At 37.2% G+C, this 25,074-nt stretch overlaps 1 protein-coding gene across 2 annotated transcripts in view; it reads left to right on the top strand.

The window, feature by feature from the left end:
- The window catches only part of LOC150075072 (uncharacterized), a 366,189-nt gene that overhangs the window by 105,436 nt on the left and 235,679 nt on the right, over positions 1-25,074 (top strand). Inside the window, exon 3 of one of the 2 annotated variants that reach the window (XM_090388222.1) lies at positions 8,604-9,506. The exons of the other annotated variant lie outside the window; for it this stretch is intronic. Coding sequence (XP_090244348.1) covers positions 8,604-9,506 — 903 coding nt within the window. The remainder of the gene's footprint in view (positions 1-8,603; positions 9,507-25,074) is intronic. 2 annotated transcript variants of the gene reach the window in all.

Genomic DNA, 25,074 nt, shown 5'->3' with positions numbered 1-25,074 from the left:
AAAGTGATGGTCAATAATTTAAAGCTGACCTGTACAGACTACAATATGCAAAAAAGCCTAGTAAACATGGGTTGTTAAGCAAATCGTTTTTGAGATATTGCACATATCTAGTTGAGATCCACCACTGACAAGGTGAACTGTACAGAGTTGGGATCCACTACTGAAAAGGTGAACTGTACAGAGTTGGGATCCACTACTGAAAAGGTGAACTGTACAGAGTTGGGATCCACCACTGACTTGTTTGTTTAGGTTAGGTTATGCTCATTCTTTCCGTTTCCCCTTTCTCAGCGTTCTGAGATGTAGCAAGCATACTAGTAATTGTCAAAGGATAGTCAACATACATGGAAAGAGGTTACAGCAACGAAGAGTATTTGGTATGTTTGAGGGTCTAGTGGCTCCTGGGATTTCTCCCATTTTTTGCGGTGTTCTCTGTATCGAGTAACAGTACCCTGTCAAACCATATATTTAAAGTGTGTGGATCGTGTAATCTGTTGTGTCCATTGTTCATCTGGCTTATTGGCCATCGAGTCCCCTAATGGGACTCAATGTTGCCCATACCGCGCCACGTGGAGGCTAGCCAGGTATTACCAGTAAGGAATCAGTATACTCTGGCAGGTCCTGCCACCTGCTTTCCTCAGATTTCAGTGGCTAGGACCTATAAAAAAAAACAGAAATGCTTTAATCACTGTTGATGCTTTTATTTGGTCATAGAGATATGCTTTAAGAGCGAGAAGGGGTTGTACGCTGGATGAGTTTTATTTTTGGCTGAAAAGGGTCAGGCAAGCAATTTTGGTATAGTTACAATTTTGACATGTAGGGCTGTGCGCTGTGAAGGTAGACAGATTTGGTTGTGGAGAAGGAAGGCTGAATGAAGAGTATGTGGACATGCACTTCATTTATGATAAAGCCAACGGTAGTTGTTGTTGTTATTTGGTTTTTAGGAGCATTAGCAATTAAGGCCATATTGCTTCGGGGATATGCGGTGGTCATTCCCTGACCTTTCCGCATCCTCTGTATTTGGTGGTCACAGGCTTGAACCCCGGTCTAATCAAGAAGCGTGTGCTATGCACTGCTGCTCCTGCCCACCTGGCTACAGAGGTGCCGCCAACGGCAGCACTTGAGGCTGCACATTTGTACCAAGAAGCATTTCACAGCCGAAACTAGGCTAACAGGTACACATTCATCAGGGTACATCAACACCTTAGAGAACATGGGCACTTCACAGATGGAATATGAGCAGGTAGGCCCAGAAGCATAACACTTGATGTTGAGTAAAGGGTGTTAGAAAGAATAGAACAAAATCCAGGAATTTCGACAAGGAGGGTTGCTCTGGAAGAGCGTGTACTGAGTCGTAGCAGTGTGTGGTGAAGTTTACATCGCCAATTACCGTACCCCTACCAAATCCAGCATGTACAAGGCCTCAGCAATACAGACTACCCTCCCAGAGTGCTCCCATAGTCAGTGGCAGACCTTAACAGAAAATGTGCATTATCTCCAAAACAGTTCATTTGTGACCCGATGTTCACTGGGACTTTTTTGCCTATTCTAGTTTGTACTTTTCACTTTTAAATTATTGACCATCATTTTTGAAACACCCTGTATAGCACAGTCCAGGTTTACTGTTGTCAGTGCATGAGATTCCTGACAACAGTACACTTGGATATTGAGTGATGGAGAAGTAAAAAAAAAAGTTAGTAATGTATGTAGTGTGTTACATGTCAGGTGTGTTTGTTTTTTTCTTAAATTAAATGAAATTTTTTTTTTCTTCTTTTTTTTTTGTGATTCAAAATAGAAGTGAAAAATAAATATAGTTATCTCCTTATCAATTCATTTCTGAGATCACAACTTTATAGAACACTCAATAAGGCGATAGTTTTACATTATTTAAACTTTTCAGGGCAATTTAATTACAAATGGGTAATATTTATTACTCTCCTCCTGTATAATCTTTTTTTTTTTTTTCTTTTAAGTCTTTTTCTCTGTGTTCATATGTATCTCTTCACAAGCGACACCATGTTCACAAGTCTTATACAGAAAACCCCCACTATTCGCAGGGGTTACGTTCCTGAGAAATGCCACAAATACTGAGTTATGGCTCCCATAGTAATAAAAGGGTTCCATTCCAAAGTATGAAATATATAAGAAAAACTAGTCTAAAATTTTGTCTGTGTATGTATTATATGTACCTACATAATAAAACTATGTACATAGACAAACATAGTACATAGTAAAATACAAGCATAAGGCATCGAAATGAAAATAAGAAACATTCTAATATTAAATGTAATAGTTATTAGAAATTTCAAACAAATCTTTCAAAAAAGCCTTTGCTAGCTAAAAAACTTATCCCGCCAGTGCTATTACTAGTTTCGCTAAAGTGTTGATAAAGGTGTTTTGCCTAAAAAGATAGCCTTTTCCATTTTTCCTAAATCAACATCATGAGTTAGATAGCAAATTTTTGAAGCAATTAGCATGTTTTCATGGCCACTATGCCGGGTTTTTTCTTCCGATTTCTTTATTGATTGTACCGATGACTCATTGATTTTATGTTTTGCCACTGACGAGACACTTTCACCATTAGAAATTTTGTCTAATAGCTGAGTTTTACTTGCTAATATCATCACTTTCTTTGATCTTTACACAATTCCCTTGTTATTTGTAGCCATATTTTTGTAGGGGTTAGAAAAGAACTTGTCAACAATAAAGTCGCTTTCTTTTATACACTAACACACTGCAAAACAGTAGATTTTTCACTTTTGTAAGCATATCAATTAAAAGCAAACGACAAAACCTTCCATGACAAGCGGATTACACATAGTGAACAAGGATTAGCAGGAAACATCCGCGCTTGCAATTTTTTCCCCCCCAGTACTGTTTTGACCGGGCAAGATGATTTTAGTCACGCTCATTTTTTATGACGGAAAATGTTTATGGTGCTTTAAAATTTACATTTTTTTAGGTTTCATTTTATATTAAATCTATGACTGCGAATACAGATACCACAAATAGCTGGGATTTACTGTATAACAATAGTTGCACTACATTCAATGGGCATGGAGAAGGTACTTATACCGATAGTGCTGATCCAGGTTTGGCTACCGGTGCCAAGGGATGGGCACCAGGGGCAGTCACGCTTGTGTGTATGCCTCCTGGTGGCGATGAGGCCTTTTTTTTTTTAACATTATTTTACACACTACACACATTGCACTATTGACCTATTAGTGGTGGTTCTTTTTTGACGGCGCCTCCGTAGCCAGGTGGGAAGGAGCAGCAGTGCATAGCACACGCTTCTTGATTAGACCGGGGTTCGAGCCCGTCACCACCAAATACGGAGGATGCGGAAAGGTCAGGGAATGACCACCTCATATCCCCGGAGCAATATGGCCTTAGTTGCTAATGCTCCTGAAAACCAAATAACAATAACAATAACAATCTTTTTTGACGCGTGATATTGGGTGGAGATAGGTGCTTGCCCAGGTGCCACCATATATACATTAACACATGATGATGTATAACAATGGATGCAAAGCATGCACAGACTGTCTAAAGCTGTGACAGTACTGGATTAAAACTACATTTATCTTTGAATTTGAATTTATATACAAATTGTATGGAAAAAAGAAATAATAATTGTTGGATTTCTATTTTTCCAATTTTAATGAAATTGGGAATGGCTTAACAAATAATTTTAAAAGTCCCAAATATAAAATTTCATGAAAATCCATCCATCTATCCATAAGTTCAATTTTTGGAGATGGATTGTCAGACAGATGGATAACAGTAGACATATTTGTATTAGATGCGTAAGCATATATATATATATATATATATCTGTGTGAATGCTAACAGTAGACATATTTGTATTAGATGCGTAAGCATATATATATATATATATATATATATATGTATGTATCTGTGTGAATGCTTAAAAAGAAGCAAAAGATGGAAATTAATTGCTGGTTTCATTCAAAACTTTGACAGTTTTAAAAATGTTTTCTGCTTTGTGCAGAGAGTATTTTCCGATGAAAACTGGAGTGAGAAATTGCTATATTGTTTTTATGAATTGTATTCATAAGATAAATGAGAAGATAATTTTTGTTCAAACTGTGCAACGATTTGGAACACTGCTGTTCTGCATGCCTGAAAGAAATTTTTAAACAGAACTATTTGAAGGATTTAAAGACAGCAAAAAACAAACTTTCATGTGAAACCAGAAATTAATGAAAATGTGAAGAAACAAGATAAGTGCCTATTTTTTGGAACTTTTTTGCCCTCTTCTCTTTGGCATGCTTGTTCTTGCTTTCAAGTTAATGCTGGTGTATTAAGGATCTATACAAAATATTTCAGTCTTGCTCTGATTTTGAAAAGTAAAGAACTCTAAAAATTGTCATTTACAAATTGAGTACTTAATTAAAAATGTGTATTTAGCATTAGTAGTGGCATATGATGCAAGAAAGCAAGTTATACCAGTATCAGCCAAAAAAAAAAAAAAAAAAAAATCCTTCCCATTTCACCTATCCATTCATTCCAAAAGTTTGTCAATCTCTTCCTTGAATCTATTTAAGCTCTCAAGTTCCACAATGACAGATGGAAGTTTGTTCCAACAATCAACCACTTGCTGGCTAAAGACAAATTCTGCATATCTGTTCTATAACTGCCTTTCTCAGTTTAAATTTATGTCCCCTCAGGTTTATAATCTGAGCAAGAGGAAGAATCCCATCATCATTGACCGTGCTCAAACCATTGTCCTTCTCTGTATCCCTTCCAGCAGTTCTACGTCATTCCTAAAATGAGGCTTCCAGACTTGTATGCAGTACTCAAGGTGTGGCCTGACCATTATACAAAAGGATAATCACCTCCTTATTCCTGCTAGAAAAGGTCCTGTATATCATTGAGAAGACCCCCATAAGCTGTTCTGGCAGCTTGTCTGCACTGCTCTGGAAACTTCATATCTGACTGCACCCAGTTCTTTTTCATTCTCCACAACCTTGAGTGTAGTACCACACAGTTGTATGTTACCCTGGGATTACTGCTATGTATATGCAGCACTTTGCATTTGTCAATGTTAAACTTCAGTTGGCACCTCTCGGCTCATCTTTTTTTTAACTTTTTTAGATCATTGTATTGCTCATTGTATCATTACTGTCTAACAACCCTGCCAACTTTCATATCATCTGCAAACTTGAACATTAAGCCTGATATATCTTCATCAATATCATTGATAAACAACAATGGTTCTAACACTGAACCCTGATGGACTCTGCTAATAACATTATTCCACGAAGAACATTGTCCATTGATTACCATTTGCCTTCTTCCACTCAACCATCCCTTTACCCATAGCAGCAACTTACTCTTAATGCCATACTACTCCAATTTGTACAGCAGTCTTCCATGTGCAACAGTATCAAAAGCTTTCCTGAAATCCAAGTATATGATATCAAAATTATTTTTTGCATCTAGATCCTTCGTGACAACGTCATTGTACCCAGACAAATCTGTCAGACAAGACTTCCCCTTAACAAACCCATGTTGTGTCTCAACTATAATTGTAACCTTGTCTAGATGATTCTGCATTTCTTCTTTAACCGGTGACCCATTATTTTCCCTGTAACAGAAGTTAAACTAACAGGTCTGTAATTACTCGTGGCACCCTTTGATCGCCGTTTGTGAATTGGGGACACATTTGGAGATCTCCAGTCCATGGGGACCTCCCATGAGTCCAAGGAAACATTCATAATTATGGCTAAGAGTTTGCTTTCTTCCTTTGCTGCCTCCTTTAATATAACTGGATAGATTCCATCCACCTCAGGTGCATTTCTTATGTTCAGTTTCAACAATTTCTCCTCCAGTTTGCTCTCAATTGTTACAAAATTGCTCAGCTCCCTGCTAGAGTGATAAGCTTCTGGCCTCCACTTCTCTGCAGGCTTCCTCATGTGTGAATGGAGATGCAAAATACTCATACTACTTTGAATGAGCAAAGGGACAGGAGTTTTATTATTATTATTATCCATATGATGCAAGGAAGCCTGAGGCTTATGCTGCACCAGGAAAAAAAAAAAAGTTCCCGAGTAGCCCTGAGAGAGAGAGAGAGAGAGAGAGAGAGAGAGAGAGAGAGAGAGAGAGAGAGAGAGAGTGTGTCAAAAGTAGAAGGGAATCACCAAGAAAGGGAAGAATGATGATATCCAGCTCAGGACCCTGGGTGTGCCAAGCCCATACTCACCAGATGTGAGCCCCCGGGGTTATATGTTAGTAATGAGGATTTGCAGTTTCCTGCCAGGAATTGTGCATATCAAATATAGTAATTCTGTAATACCTGACAAGATACTCAGAAACACCCAGATAGTCGGAGATTTAGGCAGTAGACAAGAATTTAGTATTGCAAGAAGGATGTCATTGTAAGGCAATGTCCTGAGCCTGTAGCTGAAGCCTATTCAAAATATGAGAAGGATATCCACACCTCATTAAGTCCACCCTTACTTCAACAACTTTGATATTCCTTTATACTAGAGAGTTGGAATATGACATGCCTGGCTAAACAAATCATAAGCATTACTCTTAGGTGCCCAGGAGTTCATGCAGACCTGTAGTTGGTAAATTGGCTTGCATAGCAGGGCATCCTGTTGGGCTCACATGTTGTACCATTACATAGAAAAAAAGCAACCACTGTCTGCCTCTAAATCCATGGTAAATTGGATGTGGTGGGGAGGGGATTAAGGAAATGGAGAATTACAGGTCCTGATGCCTAGGGTATGACACATCATTAATATAGTGGATTAAAACTGGTAAATTCAAAAAAAAATATTAATTTTGAATTCCTCCATAGCATTGTTGCCAGTAATGTAGCTGATGGGAGTACCCATGGCCATTCGCTGAATATGCTGGTGTAAAGAATGATTGAACATCATTGTGATCCAGGTCAAACACAAATTTAATGTAGTATAAGATTGAATGTCGAAGAAAATATTATCAGCAGAAAGTTGCGTTCCTTTCCTTCAACATAGTTTCTCTGTCCAAGAGCTTCTAGAGCACTCAATGGCTTGTTGGAAGAGAACAGAAGTGAATAATGGAGACCCACATCAAAGGAAACCATGACCTCATCTTCAGAAATATTGCGATCCCTAATAACCTAGAGAAATTGAGTGCTGATGGCATAACATCAATAACAGCGCTCAATTGATGGCATGTAGAAAGTTTTGCCTACAAGGAGCACTAACAATTTAGCAATGAATTTAAAGAGTTCATATGTTAGGGTGCCACAGCTCACAGCACTGGGATGCAAAGGAACCTCAGTTTGTGGATCTCAAGTAATCCATAAAATTGAGAAAGCTGGCAGCCCAATCATGAAGTCTCCAATATAGTGCTTATTAATTTTGTTCTGGAAAAACAAACCTTATTAACTTTATACTCCAGCTGCTTTAGCATTTTAACATTTTACTCTGTGTATTATTTTTATCGCTTTTAGAAAATTTTTGAATCTTCTTTAAAAATTTTTTTTCATTCTTTACTTATTTTTGTACATTTATTTTAATGAAGTCCAGTCAGTTGTTCCAAATAATTTTATTATTGATCTCATTAATATCTCTTATGGGTTGATGCATTCACATGTAGCATTTTTTAGTCTAATAAGATGTACTGTCCACTCTTTGAGCTTTCTTTACCTTTGTTCAGTTTCAGTAATTCTTTCAATATACTCTTCTCTGAGACATATATCCCTTTTACAATAGTTTGACTCCTTGCCATTTATTACTAATGGTCTTTCAACTGTAAAGACTGTTGTGAAGTTTATATTTAATTTGTCTGCTACTTCTGCTATGCTTTCTATGACTTTGATCAAGTAAGGCACCTATCAGATTCTGTGTTTTCTCTTTTGTATTCGTGTACAAAAACGACTTTGTCTCCATTTTTAGTTTCCTTTGCTAGTGATTTCTTGTACTTATCTTTCCCTGATCTTATCCCATTACTAGTTTTGTTATGTATGACTATTATTAGTTTTGTTATGCTTATAATACTCATACATGTATATATATAAGCATCTTGCAGTAGTCCCCCCCCATACTTTCACTGACACATTGGAATAAATAAGAATTATCCAAATGGCTCAAAAATCTGTTTCATATTGCCTTTCCCTAATTACCAGTCTATAAGAGACAGGTTGGAGTTATCTGTGATGGAGCAGTCACACTTGGCTCCCATTCAAGTTGTGTATCGAAATAATTGGCATGAGTTATTCTGTGATTTTCAGCCCTCTACAACATGTAAATCGGTTAGTAAACACATACTTTTACAGACTTAATACAGTTACGGTTTATGAACGCATGTTTGGACACGCTTCTTGATTAGACCGGGGTTCGAGCCCGTCACCACCAAATATGGAGGATGCGGAAAGGTCAGGGAATGACCACCGCATATCCCGGAGCAATATGGCCTTAGTTGCTAATGCTCCTAAAAACCAAATAACAAACAAGCATGCTTGGAGGTTAGTACCAATATATATATTTTTTTATATGTTCTTGGATTAGACCTCATGATCTGAGAAAATAAATAAATGAAATACATTAATTTTTTTACATTTTCATTATTAATATACTTTTTCCCCACAGGGATGCAGTTTTTTGTCGAAGTCTAAACAAATGCCTCAGGGGAGAGTAACTACATCTTCACTACCTTTATGGAAATTCCTAAATCCTACAAAAGAAATCATGAAAGAGAAGCCATCCCAAGGGTTTTTTGACAATGTGCCTGATTCTCTTAATTTATCTGACCTACCAGTGAAGACGACAAAAGGACACCACAGTAGAAGATCAAGCCAACTTAAGACAGTGTCAATAATTGATACACTAAGTGAACTTGCCTTAGGAGCAGTGGACAAGGGAGAAATCAGTGCACCCAGCAAATCTGTTGGCTCATTTCCTGAACTTTGCCTACATTCTGCAGACATTTTTCCTGATTCTATAGAAGAGAGCCACATTTGGGGCTCTACAAAAAAAACAGAATGTGGAACACTGAAAAAACCTGTAGTAGAAGCCGAACTGAATTGTTTGTTAAATGATATTTGTATTCATTCCCACCAAGGAGTGTGTGACACGTGGGAATATGGTGCACCATTCTGTTTAACTGACCTTAGAAATCCATGTCGGAGACAGAACTGTGGGAAAGAAAATATTAAGAAACCTAAAATGGCTTTGTGCAGTGTTCTTCCAAATGAGATTCACCATAGTAAAAATCATGAAAAAACAACTGGAAAAATGTATGATGCTAATGAGCAAGTGAGTTACTGCCACATTCAGAATTCTGACAACCCTGAGTCAGATAAGAGTTCACGTACACTCTGTTGTCAGAACTTAATAAAAATCGATGATGCTGGATGCAGTCTCTCTCCAATGATCAAGCTAAGAGATCAAGGAAAGAAACCAAAAATTTGTACATTTAAGCATCGGCCCCAGGTTCCAGACTGGATTCAGGTGATATTTGAAACAGGAAAAAAAGGAAATTTATTCCACTTAGTAAGTACAAAATAATTTGTTATGGTTGTTATAATTAGGATGCTGATTTCATGTAATTGCAGAATATCTTAAGAATTTACAGGTTGTTCTCAACTTTACAAGTTAATTTGTTCCTAGCATGCTTGTAAAGCAGGAATTAAATCTCATAGACATAATGTTAAAAATAGGGGTTAAGTTCTCAACAATGAAATTAGTTAAGCTAATTAGTTTATGATTAAACAATGATTGATTTATCCAAAGAAATTAAAATATAGCCTGTAAAATCAAGCAAATTATAATAATAAAGAAATTATTTATGACTTACAAATTTTAAAGAATGTTTATTCTTCATCATCGACTAAATGCACACTCATTGATCACTTATTATTGGCTTGGCACTTGTTGGTTTGTTGCACAAGGAGTCGTCTTCTTCAGAAATTGTTCAAGAGGCATTTGTTTCCAAGATAATCTTCTATTTTCTTTATAAATTTCAATAGATGCTTAAGCATTTTTAACAGAATGCACAAATTGCAACTAACGCGATTTGCGTGGAGTAACAAGTTTCATCATCATCAGCCATTTTCAATCCGCTGCAGGATGAAGACCTCTCCAGCAACTTTCCAGTTCCTTCTGTTTTGTGCAATGGCCATCCATTTCTTATTCACAAACTCATGAATTTCATCTGTCCATCTCTGCCGTTGTCTTTCAAGTTTTCTTCTAGCTCCTCTTGGGTACCATTCTGTTATTTTCTTAGTCCATCTGTCTTTGAGCTATGTGTCCTGCCCAAGACCATTTTAGTTCTTTAGTTTTGATAAGAATGTCCTTTACTTGAGTTTGCTGCCTAATCCATATGTTTCTCTTAACAAGTTTACGAACTTCTTAACGAGTTTACAAAGCTTTAAAAAAAAAAGGAATGAAGAGAAGATTCTGAAAATTTATTTAAGTTTTTTATATGATTGAAGATTTCAGTAAAGGGAAAACACATTTAACCTAATAACGCAAAAAACTACACAATTCCAGCTATCGGTATTTTCGCAAATGCAATAACATTGAGTTTACTACCCGTTTATAATTGCTTGCAGTAACAGAAAAGTCCGATAAACCGGAAAGTGCAAATTGTTTTTATTATTTTATGGTCGTGACCTCCAGAAATGTGCGTTAGAAAAATGTCACAAAAGCTTTCAAAATTGGTTCTTATAACAGAACATATGATAATGATTAAAGTGTAGTGCATTTTATTGATTTTAATTGGTAACTAATACAATTTGCATTATAAAAATGACCTTTTAGAGAGTTATATAGCGAAAATTTCAACTTCCGAGGTTGTGGAACGAATTACCAAAAAACTGTGTTATTTGGTTCACATTACGATGTTTTCACGATATGACGGTATCTCTGGAACGGATTAATATCGTAAAGCTGGGTACACTGTATTGTATAGCTACATGCGTGGTTTGAAATGCGGTATTTATGAATTTTTAACATTCATATTTTGCAATTAATGTTCATATTTTTGATTTTGTTAATACTTGATACTTTGAAAAAAAAAAAAAAAAACCTCATAAACCCGGGAACTCATAAAGTGAGAACTGCCTGTATATAAATTTATTTTTTTTCTTAGCATGGTTGTGATACTTTTGATACTTTAGTTAGAATGGTTGTGATACTTTTGATACTTTAGTTAGAATGGTTGTAATACTTTTAATTTTTAGTTAGAATGGTTATAATGCTTTGTGTGAAAACAGCCAGTTTTTTTCATTAACATTCATTAAACTGAACAGAAGATTGACTACCTGAAATGATTTATTGGTGGTATAATATGATGCAGGTTTTCACAAATGGTTATCCCATCATGAAGGGTACAAGTCTCAGACTCAATACTCTGAATCTCTAAAACCTGTTAAAATTGCATGGTGCAGGACAAATGAGTATTTCTTATCTACATTCATACTCGAGGAATTCTTTAGAGCGGGGATGCCAGAAGTTTATCAAACTCAAACATGAAACAGAGAGCTAAATGATTTTGTAATAACTGAGAGGAAAGCGGAGGAGAAATTGTTGAAGTTAAACAGAAGAAAGGCACCTAAGATGGATGGGATCAATCCAGTTATAATAAGGGAGGCAGCAAAGGACATAAGCAAGCCCTTATCCATAATTATGAGAGCATTTGTGAATTCAGAGGAGGTCCCCTTGCACTGGAGATGTGCATATGTATCTCCAATTCATAAAAGGGGCGATCAAAGGTTGACATGAGTAACTTCTGTTAATAAGTAACTATTAGTAAGTTAATAAGAAAATAATTGAGATGCTGGTTAAATAAGTAATGCGGGACCATTCCAGACAAGACTGGAGTTATACTTCAGACACAGCATGGGTTTGTTCAGGGGAAATCTGGTTTGATCAATTTGATTGGATACTACAATGTGGTCACGAAGGAACTGGATGCAGGAAAACAATTTTGATATCATATACTTGGATTTTAGGAAAGCATTTGATAGTGTTGCACATAAAAGACTGCTGTACAAATTGGAGCAGGGTTGCATTAAGGGAAGGTATGGATACTGCTATGGATAAAGGTCTGGTTGAGTGGGAGAAGACAGAGTGGTAATCAATGGAAACTGCTCATCGTGGACTAATGCTATTAGTGGAGTTTCCCAAGGTTTGGTGTTGGGCCCATTGTTTTCTCTATTTATCAGTGATATTGATGAAGGCATATTAGGCAGCTTAATGTTCAAGTTGGCAGATTTCAGAAAGGTTGGCAGGGTGGTTAATGACAGTAATGATGGTATGCTTCTACAACAGAATCTAGAAAACTTAGACACATGGGTTGAGAAATGGCAATTGAAGTTAAACGTTGACAAATGCAAAGTAATGGATATATGTAGTAGTATCCACAGATAATGTATCAACAGTGGTACTACACTTAGGGTAGTGGAAAACCAAAAAGACCTGACCTGGGATAATTGTGCAGTCGGATATGTTCTGAGCAGTGCAGACAAGCTGCCAGTAGGGTTACCATCCCTGGATCATAAGAAAGGAGTACAGTACAGATCAGGGAACGGGCTGGGGGGGGGGTTAATTTCAAATCAAAAATGTAGAACATAATTTTTATTAGCGAAAATATAAAATTTTTATTTGTATCAAAAAAATCAAATTATATCACAAATTAAAGTAGGTAACTATCTACATTGCAATAAACAACTATCAAAGAGATCAATAATTAACAAAATCTATAATATAAATATAAAGTTTTAATTGAATGAATATTTTGCTTTTGCCTTACTTCGAACTTCGGCTAACATTTTTTGGTTTCCCATACAATAATTGTAAGCAATCAAATTCTTTGAAATTATACTGAACCATTAACAAATTTTTCATGGAGTCGACAGCGAGTCTATTTCTTTCATCAGTCCACTGAGCGTTCATCATGCTAAAGACTCTTTCAACATTAGCATTGTGGCTTGGTATTGCAAAAACGAAAGAACATATTTTTAAAAACTCCGAACTTGCAGTTTTATTCATGTTTTTAAAGTAATCTAACCATTTATCCGATGATTTTTTCATAGAAAATTCAGCATTGGTGTTTACATTATCCAAAAATTTATTTAAGTAGAAAATTGGTTGAACAGTAAAGCATCATCAATTTCTATAGTTTTCGATTTTAAATATACGAGTTTTTTCAATTTCATCCCAATTTGGCTTGTCCAGTAATTTCATCCATTTAAAATTTTTAAATTCTTCCAGAGAAGATGTTCAGTTTTTGAGATATTCCAAAGATCTGACATATACGTTGACAAACTTGCCCTTTATATTGCCGGATCTTGGTTCATTACAATTAATTATTAAAATTTCTTTTACTTTGAGCGGAAGAAATTCTTGAGACTTTCGAGCAAGTAAAATATTTTCCACGCTTTCTAAAATGTCCATTATTTCTATTAAATTATTTTTTTTCATTTTAAATCTCAATATTGCAATGAAAAATGTTCACGAGCGAGTGAATGAACCATAAATAACTTTCGTTTAGTGGATTTTCAAGAAATAATTTTATTAACACTGGTGGATGTTCCTGCGACAGAAAGTAGCTTTAAAGTGCCTGGTACATTTGCAACGCTCTGTGTATGCAAGGAAATAATGACAGCCACCTGGTCTGGCCACGAGAAAGCAGTTTTCGATATTCTACCTCAACAAAATCGTAGAAGTCTTTTAGAGCCTCAGTTCAGATTGTATAAATGGAAAAATAGTTATAAATTTTCATGATCAAAGATTCAATATCAATTGGTAGACTATCAGAAGCATGTTGTACACAGTTGTGCAAGATATGAGCTGGGCATCCACCTGCAATCAATTTTTTTTAATGGCATTTTGTAGATGGAAGAAAATATTATTTTGTCCCCTTCTCTGCAGACCTCCAAAATTGGTGTTGCTGTTATCTGTGGTAAACACAATACACTTCCTTTCCAGATGATACTTTTGTAATGGTGTGGTAATTAAATCACATATGGTCTCGGATATTTCACTCTTCAGCGATTTTAACTCTGGCATATGTAATCGTATCCCATATTCTCTGTCAAAATATTGGATGAGAACAGGAAATATTTTCAAAGCTCCATGATTACTTCCATCCGTGCATATTCCAATGCACGGAATTTTTTCACTCTCGATCCTTTCTAGAGCAGTGTTCACAGAGTTGGGTGCCAAAACATTAATGATTGCTTCAGTTTTTGTTCTGGCACTGGAAACATTTGAAGCATTCTCAGAGTTGCTGAATAATTTGCAATACAATTTTATTATTATTATTATTAGCCTTATGGTGCAAGGAAGCCTGAGGCTTGTGCTACACCAGCCAAAAGAAAGAAAAAATTTCAGCCTTACCCTGAGAGAGAGAGAGAGAGAGAGAGAGAGAGTCAAAAGTAGAGGGGAATCAGCAAGAAAGAGAAGAATGATGATATCCAGCTCAGGACCCTGGGTTTGCAAGCCCATACTCACCAGATGTGAGACCCTGGTTAACCAGATTTATAACTTTGGTGATGGGAAACAACATGAAAAGCCAGATTTGCTTCAGCCAACATCTTTAATTCCTTTGTAGTGTTTTGAGTAATAAACATACTGTCAATTTTCTTCAAACTACCAGCAGTTATGTTTTTCATATGTTTTGCTGAGCTTAAATGTTGGTTCAAATCAGCTTGTCCTTTATTGGCAATTGAAATTGTCACTTGACAAACCTTGCAGTATGCTTCACAATCAACCTTAGCATTCTTGAACATTGGATATTGTTCCTGAAATTCATCAGAAAATTTGTTTTTTTGCCAAGACATTCTTTTCTTTTGAGTCCTATAAAATATTTATATATAATTATTATTAATTATCATGCAAAATGGTAAAATTCTACAATAGGATAAGTAAGTAGTTAGAATTGGATAAAACTTACGGTATAACTTTGTTATATGCTAAAAACAAAGAAAACAAAAAAAAAAATTATGTAAAAGAGTATTTTAAACATAATTTTGCACAAAAATTTTATGATTTTCACCATTTGGGGTGTAATACTCTAAGAAAGGTATACTGTAGGTTTCATTCAATTCTGTTTACTCACCATATTGTAGATTTTTTCCCACAAAATAATTAGAACAAGTTACAACGTAAACATATCGGTATCGGAACAATTTCTTTATTTCCATTCTTCGTGAATAACACGATGATAAGACTTGCAGAACTGTAATAGTAATAGCTAATTGCTAATCTTTAAAAACAACAAGAAATTTCAATGAACATTATAAACTGATTCAATAATTAACTTTTTCTAACTTTAGTTTTATTCAAATCTCGAACACATCAAGTTTGATACACAGAGGTTGTGTGTCTAGGTGGGGTGTTGCTACAGTGGTGGTGCCGTTGTGCAATTCAAATCAAATGAGTAATGGCGAAACTGGGTACACGCAGTTATTATTCGTTACATTTGCCGCTGCTTGCAATTTGTTGTTGTTATTTGGTTTTTAGGAGCATTAGCAACTAAGGCCATATTGCTCCGGGGATATGCAGTGGTCATTCCCTGACCTTTCCGCATCCTCTGTATTTGGTGGTCACGGGTTCGAACCCCAGTCTAATCAAGAAGCATGTGCTACGCACTGCTGCTCCTGCCCACCTGGCTACGGAGGTGCCTTCAATTTGTTGCGTAGAATTTGTGTGCTATGCAATATGTAATATATGTGGTTGAAGAGAAGTGTTAGATAATCTTATTTTTTTATTTTATAATTTCAAAGTTTCAAAAAGAGTACATTCGGCTTTGATAAGTGAAAAGTAAGAGTACGCTATTTTACCGCCCAAAAAAGAGTACGTGTACTCTTAAAAGAGTACGGATGGTAACCCTAGTTGTCAGGACAGCTCATGGGGTTTTGTGAATGATATACAGAAATTTTGCTAGCAGGGATAAGAAGGTCATGATACCTTCTAATTGTATAAGGCAGTGGTCAGGCCACAACTTGAGTACTGCATACAAGTCTGGAAGCCTTATTTTAGAAAGTATGTACAGCTGCTGGAATGAGTACAGAGAAGAGCAACAAGTTGAGGGGAACAAAGGGATGCTCTTACCAAGAAAGGCTTCAGTTCTTAAAATTACAGTATCTGGAGACTATGTACTAGTAAGGTGATTTGATTGAGGTGTTTAAGCATTTGAACAGATTGAGCAAGCTCAGTGCTGATGAGATTCTTCCTCTTGCTTAGAATATGCACGTGATAGGGAATAGATTCAAATTGAGGAAGGGCATTTGCATCATAGATGTATGAAAGTTTGCCTTTAATCAGTGGGTAGTTGATTGCCAGACCAAACTTCTATATGTTGTTGTGGAAGCTGGTATTTTGAATAATTCTAGGGAGCTTGCTTGCTTTCTTGCATCATTTGCCTCTATATAATATTAATACTATATAGTTAGACTTGGCTATAGCATCATCAAAAAGGTAATGATGCAGTCCTTTTTGGTAATGATGCTATAGCATCATTACCAAAAAGGACTGCAGTGGGAAATATATTGTAAAAAAAAAAAGGATAGGTGGAATAGGACCAAGGTATGTTTACCAGGGGCAAAAGTTGTTGACCTTTTAGAGCAGATGTCATCTTTTAAGGACACAAAAAAAAAGGTGATATTGTTGTATAGGTTGGCATTAATTACATTTAGAGAGTAAGATATCTGAGAGCTTATTTAACAAGTGTAGAGCAATGTTGAGAAAAAGTTGCGAGGTAGGGTTAAATTTGAAAGTGTCTGAAATTCTGCCCAGACATGATAGGAGGGGTTAATTTACAAGAGCCTTATCAATTAATTCAGCCCTGGAGAGGTTGTGCAGAGCTCATGGGGTAGAATTTTTCTCAGTGTGGTCTGTGCTTGTTAACAGGAGAGAATGCCAATAGGAGACTTCCTGAAGTTATTTAGGCTTGTTTCCCTATCGTTATCATCCCCACTCATTTGAAGCATTGCTACCCTGAAAACATCATGCCAACATTGGCTGTTGTGGCACCCAACAAGAATTCTTGAGATGAGTGCAATCCCATATTATCAGATAAACTCTGATATATATTACCTCCTCCAACTAGTAGTTTCCCTGAACCCTTAAAGTATCCTCAATGAAACTGGCAAAAATCCGTATATCACCTTTGTTCAAATGAATACTATCTCTACAAAATAGATTCCTTCTTCCTACAAGTGCTGAACAAGTTATGTAAAGGAGCTGGGCATATTCTTGCTATGTATATGACATATCTAAAAGTTTCATTACTTCATACAACATGTCCTCCCCTCCTTTCTTATCACTGAATACACCATAAATAATCAAACTAATAGAACAAACTTATCTGCAAAAAAATCTAAACCTGTGAAACACTTCCTCATTCATTTCACAAATGTATATGATCTCACTTCCAATCTCAGTGATGTCCATTTACACTTACAGTGCCAATCCCAATGTACTTTTTCTGACAGAATCCCTATTATCAGTTGATTCAACCACCACTCATCTCACTTCCCTAAGTATTTGCTGTATGATTAATTAGCTTCAAAGGTAGTCTTGTGCATGTGTCTGCTCTAATATTTCCTGTCAGAGACCTTAGTAATTTGGAATCTCCTCTTTTCTATCTCCCGTGGCTTAAATCCCTCTACGATATTCTGTCAGATTCATCTGTTGCCTTTATCATTCTTCCAGCTCTGCTAATCACTTGGAACTCTTTGATTTCCTTTCTTTGAAACTTGGCTTTCTCCAGTCCAACTTTCCTAACAGTGAGGTAATTTTCCTCTGTGATTTTATTGTTCACAACTCCTGTTCTGTGTCACCTTTTTTCACTTTCTTATTCTACAGCTGTTAGCCGACCGGGCTAGCCGAGTGGGTAAAGTACCTGCCCGGCAACCCAAAGGTCGTGGGTTCGATTCCCGCCTCGGGCTTGGATCAAAGTACTGCAAAAACCTTGGGAGGTACAATATGGCCACAGAAGCCGATGCGCCAACAACTACCAAATCAAAAAAAAAAAAAAAAAATCTACAGCTGTTTACCCTTCTGCTTGGAAATTTGCACATATCCAGCCAATTCTTGAAAAGGGTGACAGATCCCTCCCATCTAGTTATTGTTCCATTGCACTTCTACTCTTTTTAAAGTAATGGAGAAATGTACCACCGACTCTTAAACTATCTATAAACTTTCAATCTGGTAAATGATCACCAGTATGAATTCCAACATTGTTAATCCATTGGTGATATTCTGGCTTATATTACTCACTATGGACAAATTTAGTGGAAAAGTTTGGTGAAACTCAAAGGGTTTCTCTTGATTTCAAAGGCTTTGGATTGGGTTTGGAATAAAAGTCTTCTAAATAAGCTTCCACCTTATGGTTTGCCAACTGTTTTTTGTAATTGGGTATCTAGTTTTCTCTTTGACTACTCATTGCAGGTAATGGTAGATAGCTTTCTGTCTTCTAACTTTTCCACTAATGCACATATTCCTTAAGGTTCAGTTCTTTCTCCCACTCTTTTCCTCTTGTTTATTATTGACATTCTTCCATCGACCAGAAACCCTATCCATAGTTTTGTTGAGAATAGCGCAGTGCATTCTGCCGTTTGAGAAACCTTGCCCTGCACAAATGGCTTCAACTTCTTGAATATCTACCAATTCCTTAAGTGCTGATCTTCAGGTAATTCTCCAATTCTTTGAGGCAAAGATAACTTAGTTGTCTTAACAAAGATATGCTAATTCTCAGTCCTGCCATATATCTTGCAAAAAGTATTCTTCTTCTTTTCGATAATACTCATATTTCTAGGCAAAATCACATATCTCTATTAGGGATTACCTTGACTTCTAATCTCTCTCTTGGCATAAGCACATCACAAATATTGCTTCCTCTGCACCTAAAAAACTGGGTTTTCTCTTTTGCTCTCAGCGTTACTTTTATTCCAAATCGCTGTTCACTGTACAAATCTGAAATGTGTCCTATCATGGAATATTGTTCCCGCATCTGGGATAGTGCCCCCAAAACCTCTCTGTCTTCTAGATTCCATTCAAAAGAGGGCAGTTAGGTTAATTAATGAGCCATCTCTAACAAAGTCTGCCCATTCTGGGTCTGCTGCATGCTTTTTTTTTCTATAAATACTTGCATGGGCACTATTCTTCAAATTGGCTTCTATAATTCCTGCTCTCTCTCTCTCTCTCTCTCTCTCTCTCTCTCTCTCTCTCTCTCCAATCCAAACATGCTGCAACCAGAGAGCATTCTTTTACTGTCCAACTTCAAGCTCACAGAACCAATTTTTCTTCTTCCTTTTTATTCTTTCAACTTCTGTCTGTTTTTTGGAACAACCATCCCTCATATGTAAATTTCATATCTAGAGAATTACAATCTAGAGAAATTCAAATCTAATGTCAACAAGTGTCTTCTTTCATCTTCTCAACCTTCATTCAACCCATGCATGGTACTAAGTACTGTAGGTTCTAATACCTCTTGTGCTTGGAATTTTCATAAGAAAAAAAATTGCATTCAGTATGTAATATTAGCTTTCAACACAAGCTGATGTGAATAGGTTGGTTAAGGATTGCAAAACCAAGCATTCAGGGGTATGATCAAGGTAGCTCTGAGACAGCCTATCAAAGAGGCAACAAGAATGAGCATTACAAGAAATGCGTGAGAAATATCATAATAATAATAATAGTTTATTTATCCCTATTTTATGTTATACTCGTTGGGATATTGCAGCAAAAAAAGGGAGGGTGTTTGGGGTGCCTTTTTAGGGGTATTCCCTTAGGAAAAATATGTGCATAACAGTAAAACTACTGTTCTGAAATTGTACAAGTGTTATTAAACAGATAAATCATACATAAATTGGAATTTTTTGTGCATTTCATTATAGAAACTTTGAAAACCACAACAAAAAAAAAACCACGTGTTACTTGGTTTACAACACTACTTAACACAGGGGTTCCCAATTGTGGGCCACAACACATTTTCCAGGTGGCCACAGAGACTGCCCAATTCTTGACAGGCATATGGCCACACCATTTTCGAGTTGAACCTGAGAAAGTTGGAAGAACACAGTATGACTCATGCAACCTGCATGAGTCATACTGTGTTCTCATGTTTATCACCTTCGAAGATACTATTTCTAGGTAAGTTCGAGTTGTACCTGACAAAGTTGGCAGAACACAGTATGACTCGTGCAACTTGCATGAGTCATACAGTGTGTAGTGTCTGGTTTCTGGCAGTTGCTGACAACTTATTCACTTGTGTTTTGTGGTGCACTTGAGTCAGATGCTTGTGTGTGTGTGTGTCACTCTCTCATGTTTATCACCTTCCAAGACACTATTTCTAGGTAAGTTATCTTGTTCATATATTCATGGTGACAACTTCTATACTGAAGAACATATATATGTTATAATACACATATATATGGTATAATATGATGAAAAGATACATAAACGGGTCGTCCTTCAAGTAGCATCAATTCATTGCATGCTGATAAAAAATGTAGGGCCCTGCTACTCAGACTATTCCTGGATCTGAAATCCGATCTAATGACTATGATCATATGTCCATTTTTTTCTATTCCCTGTATTTTTTTTGGTCTTGTTTTTTTTACATTATTTTTTATTTGCTGTTTCCTAGGTATTTCAAAGTTTTACTCCAGAACCCTTCTGAAATGACAAAACGAGGATATGATGAGCAATACATAAAGTTTGGATTCACATCCTTCCATGTCATGATGGAGAATTAAAGGGCCAATGCATCCTGTGCCAGAAAGTTCTTGGAAATCACTCTTTGAGCGCATCGAAGTTGAAGCTCCATTTAGAGAAGAGCATCCACAACATCAACATAAGGATGTGGACTACTTCAAGCGAATGGAAGAGAATGTGAAGCGACAGCATTTGGATTAAAGTGGAGCATCGTTTCAGGAAGACAAATGTCTTACGGAGGTTTCTTATGCCATCAGCTTGCTCATTGCACAACAGAAGAAACCTCACACAGTCGGAGAGACTCTGATCAAGCCATGTGCTCTGAAGATGGCTCGTATTCTGCTTGGAGAAGAAGCTGAAAAAAAGTTCAACAAAATTTCTTTATTGAATAATATGGTTCAAAGGAGGATTGCTAACTTGTCTAGCAATATAAGAGAACAGGTGATTGCCGAAATCGAATACACTGCATTTGGATTGTTCTCAATTCGGTTGGATGAATCCACAGATGTTTCATCCTGTTCCCAGCTTCTTGTCTTCATTTGGTATGTGAAGGATGATTCCATCAAGAAAGAATTCTTATTCTGCTGTTCTCTTGAAAGAAATACCAGAGCTGTGGATGTGATGGAAATAGTATCTGAGTTCTTTTATCATGACGGACTGAACTGGCACAATCTATGTGGAGTGTGCACTGATGGAGCCCCAACTATGCTAAGAGCAAAAAGTGGCTTCAAAACGCTTGGAGATCGATTTCCAGCCATCATTGTTGTTCACTGTCTGATTCATCAGCAAGCTCTTGCTTCAAAAACCCTTACATCTCATCTTCAGGATATTCTTGAACAAGTCATCAAAATTGTGAACTATGTGAAAAGTAGTGCTTTGAATTGTGACTGTTCAAGCAATTGTGCACAGAAATGGATTCAGAGCATAAGAACCTGCTCTACTACAGCAAGGTGCATTGGCTTTCAAAAGGTAGTGTTGTGGCATGGGTGTGTGAACTCAGGGAAAAGTTGCAGAATTTCCTACAGATGCAAACAGAAGCACAAACTTGAAGCTTCCTTTCATGAAAAGCTATGGGTCTTTTGCTGTGCTTAACTTGTGGATATTTTTGATCACCTGAACAGACTGAATCTAAAGCTGCAAGGAAAGGAAAAACTATCATTCAGTTCATTGACATTCTCAGTGCATTTATACAGAAGCTTGAAAACTGGAAATGAAAGGCTGAGGAAGGGAACTTTGCCATGTTCAAACCTCTTCCAGCAGTCACTATTAATGATCCGTCGGATCCTGGCATTGCAAAGGATGTTGTGACACACCTCAGTTGTCTCCGAGGAGAATTTCTGCAGTACTTTCCATGAATTGGGAGAGAAAGACTGGTGCTCATGAGGAATCCTTTTCTTGTTAAAGTCAGCGACATCCAGGGTGACCCGCAAGATGAACTGATTGAACTTTAAAATGATTCTGGATGCAGAGATGTCTTTGAAGCTTCTTCTATCTGTGAGTTTTGGGCAAAAATGATAGGAAGCTACCCCAACATTGCAAAGGAATGCCTTTGAAAGCTGCTGCCCTTTGCAACGATTTATCTTTGTGAATCAAGCTTTTTAACTTTGGTGCAGCTGAAGACAAAGGCTTGGAACCACCTTGAATGTGATGCAGATCTCAGATGTGTGCTTTCTACAACAGAACCTAGAATTGGGAAACTAGTGCAGAAAATTCAGGAGAACATCTCTCATTAAAGTAGATAAAACTGGTTTGAGTTTTTTTTTTTTTTTTCATTCGGCAGATTTCTGCAATGATTTGTTTTCACATAGAAATTGTTCAAATGAGAAACCTTGTTCCATTAAATACTTTTAAATGGAACTAAGTTGTGGTTGTTATTGGCATTTCTTTGGTTTCAAAAAATTGCTCAGCTTTGATCCCCACTAAGCCATGACATGTTAGGCCAAAAGCAAGTTGGGTCACATAGAAAAAAAAGTTGGGAAACATTGATTTAACATATAATGTATACAGGTAGCCCTCAGTTTACGGAGGGGTTCTGTTCTTGAAGGAACTGTCACAAAAAAAAAAAAAAAAAAAAATCAGTGTAAAATGAACCTAATTACGAAGGTTGCAGCCATTCTCAATCCACTTCATGATAGAGGCCTCCTTAACAATTCAGGTTGAGGGAAATGGACCATATGGTCCTTGAGGTTGTCGCAGGCCTTTTCTCAGATATGTGCCAGACAAGCTGTACTTGCTACCTGGGAGTCTAAAATGCTGATGGAACTGATATTTGGGTGACATTCAAGTCAAGTGGACCCAATTTCAGTGAAGTCCGGATGGTCTGTGACATCCAAATCCTTTGCTTGCACCTTCATGATGATGGGACTGTTAGTAATGCTGGTTATAACCCCCATGCTCAAGCACACTGTAGGTGACCACCCAGGTGTGAACCAATGTAGGCAGGTGTCGAGGTGTGGCACCCACACCACATGGACGAATGCTGCTCCCCCCTCTGTGTTACCAGGCAATACTAGGTGGTAGATGACTCCCATCAACCGGTGCAATACCACTACTGTGCTCATTGGAGGCTTGAAGTGGTGGAACCCATGTTTAGTCTCCAGAGCTAACTTCCGGTCAACCCTTCCCATCTCTTCATCATGCAGTATGACTGATGACTTTTGAAGTTATGATGAACATCAAGGTGAGATTCATTCTTCCTTATATTTCGAGGGTACAGCTGTAAAACAGCATTTGCAGGCCGGCCTCTAAGTAGTACATTGGACCTAACCTGTTGGTAACGCTCTAGGAGGCTTCCGGATCAGCTAGTGTAAATCTTGCTACCTCTACTCTGCCAGATAGTGACTGGTGGGAGTCCGGGTAGTGTGTATGCAGGGGGCATTGTTGAGGTCACGTTATGTCAAGGATCTGGGTATATTCTTACCATGTGTACGCCATATCCAAAAATTTCATTACTTCATACAGCATGTCCCCCCCACTTTTTCTTACTATTGAATACACCATGAATTGTCAAACTAATAGAGTAAGCTTATCTGCAAAAAGATCTAAACCTCCCAAACACTTCCTAGTTCATTTCACAAATATACGTGGTCTCGGTTCTAATCTCAACAATGCCCATTTTCACTTGCAGTCTGCCAAACCCAATATACTTTTTCTGACAGAATCTGAGTTGTATCTACAGTTCTCCCAACTCCACCAATCACTTGGAGCTTTTTTGACTTCCTCTCTCTCTCTGCAACTTGACTTTCTCCAGTCCAATTTTCCTAACAGTGAGGTAATTTTCCTTGGTGATTGTAATGTTCACAACTCCAGCTGGCTTCCGTTTTCTAGTCACACAGACCCAGCTGGTCGAGATGCTGAGGCTTTTGCAATTACTAATGACCTCACACAGATTGTTCATTTACCTACCAGAATACTGGACAATCCTAACCATACAGCCAACACGCTTGATCTTTTTCTCACAAACAACCCTTCTACGTACACGGTTGAAGTGAGTGGTCCTTTAGGTACTTCAGATCACAACTTAGTGATTGTCTTTTCTCCAATAGAGCCTTTATCTCACAGCTGTTCCCAACCTCATGTTGTTTGGCATTACAAAGATGCAAAATGGGATGACCTGTGAGATATCTTTTCTTCTTTTCCTTGGTTGGATTACTGTCTCAGAACTTCTGATGTCAACGTTTGCTCAGATCATGTTAGTGCAGTTATTCTTGTAGGAATGGAATCCTTAATTTCACACTCCACTTTAATATCTAAACCTTGGTTTCCCAATAAATGTGCTAAGGCTGTTCAAGAGAAGAATGTTGCATATCGTATTTGACTTGATTCCAATTCATCAGTTTCATTTTCTGCCCACACCAAAGCTCAAAACAGTTGTAAAGCAGATATTAATCAGTCCAAACTAGATTTTGAACAGACTAAGAGTAGAAGACTTGCTTCTTGCCCTAATGGTAGCCGAGCATTCTGCTCTCTTGCCAGAGCTATTTGCCCCAACTTTTGCCCATCTGTGCTTCCACCTCTGTCAAAACCAGATGGTTCTGTTGTCAGTTCAGCCACGGATAAAGCTGACCTGCTAGCATCCCATTTTTCTTCCAACTCATGTATTAATGATATTGGTAAAATACCTCCCACCATTCCCAACATGCTCCATTCAATGCCTTCTGTGGTCTTCCGTCAAAAGGATGTCAGAAGGATTTTGATGAATCTTGATGCTAAGAAAGTTCCAAGTCCTGATGGTATTTCTCCACTTGTTCTCAAAACCTGTGCTCCTGAACTTACTCCTGTTCTTTGTCATATATTTTCTCTTTCTTATTCCAAAGGTGTTTTTCCTTCTGCTTGGAAATTTGCTGATATCCAGCGAGTTCCTAAAAAGGGTGGCAAATCCCTCCCATCCAAT

Source organism: Mastigoproctus giganteus, chromosome 14 (assembly GCF_048544385.1).
Source record: "Mastigoproctus giganteus isolate SK-2022 chromosome 14, ASM4854438v1, whole genome shotgun sequence".
Lineage (NCBI taxonomy): Eukaryota > Metazoa > Arthropoda > Arachnida > Uropygi > Thelyphonidae > Mastigoproctus > Mastigoproctus giganteus.
This window is presented reverse-complemented; position numbering and strand designations above follow the sequence as displayed.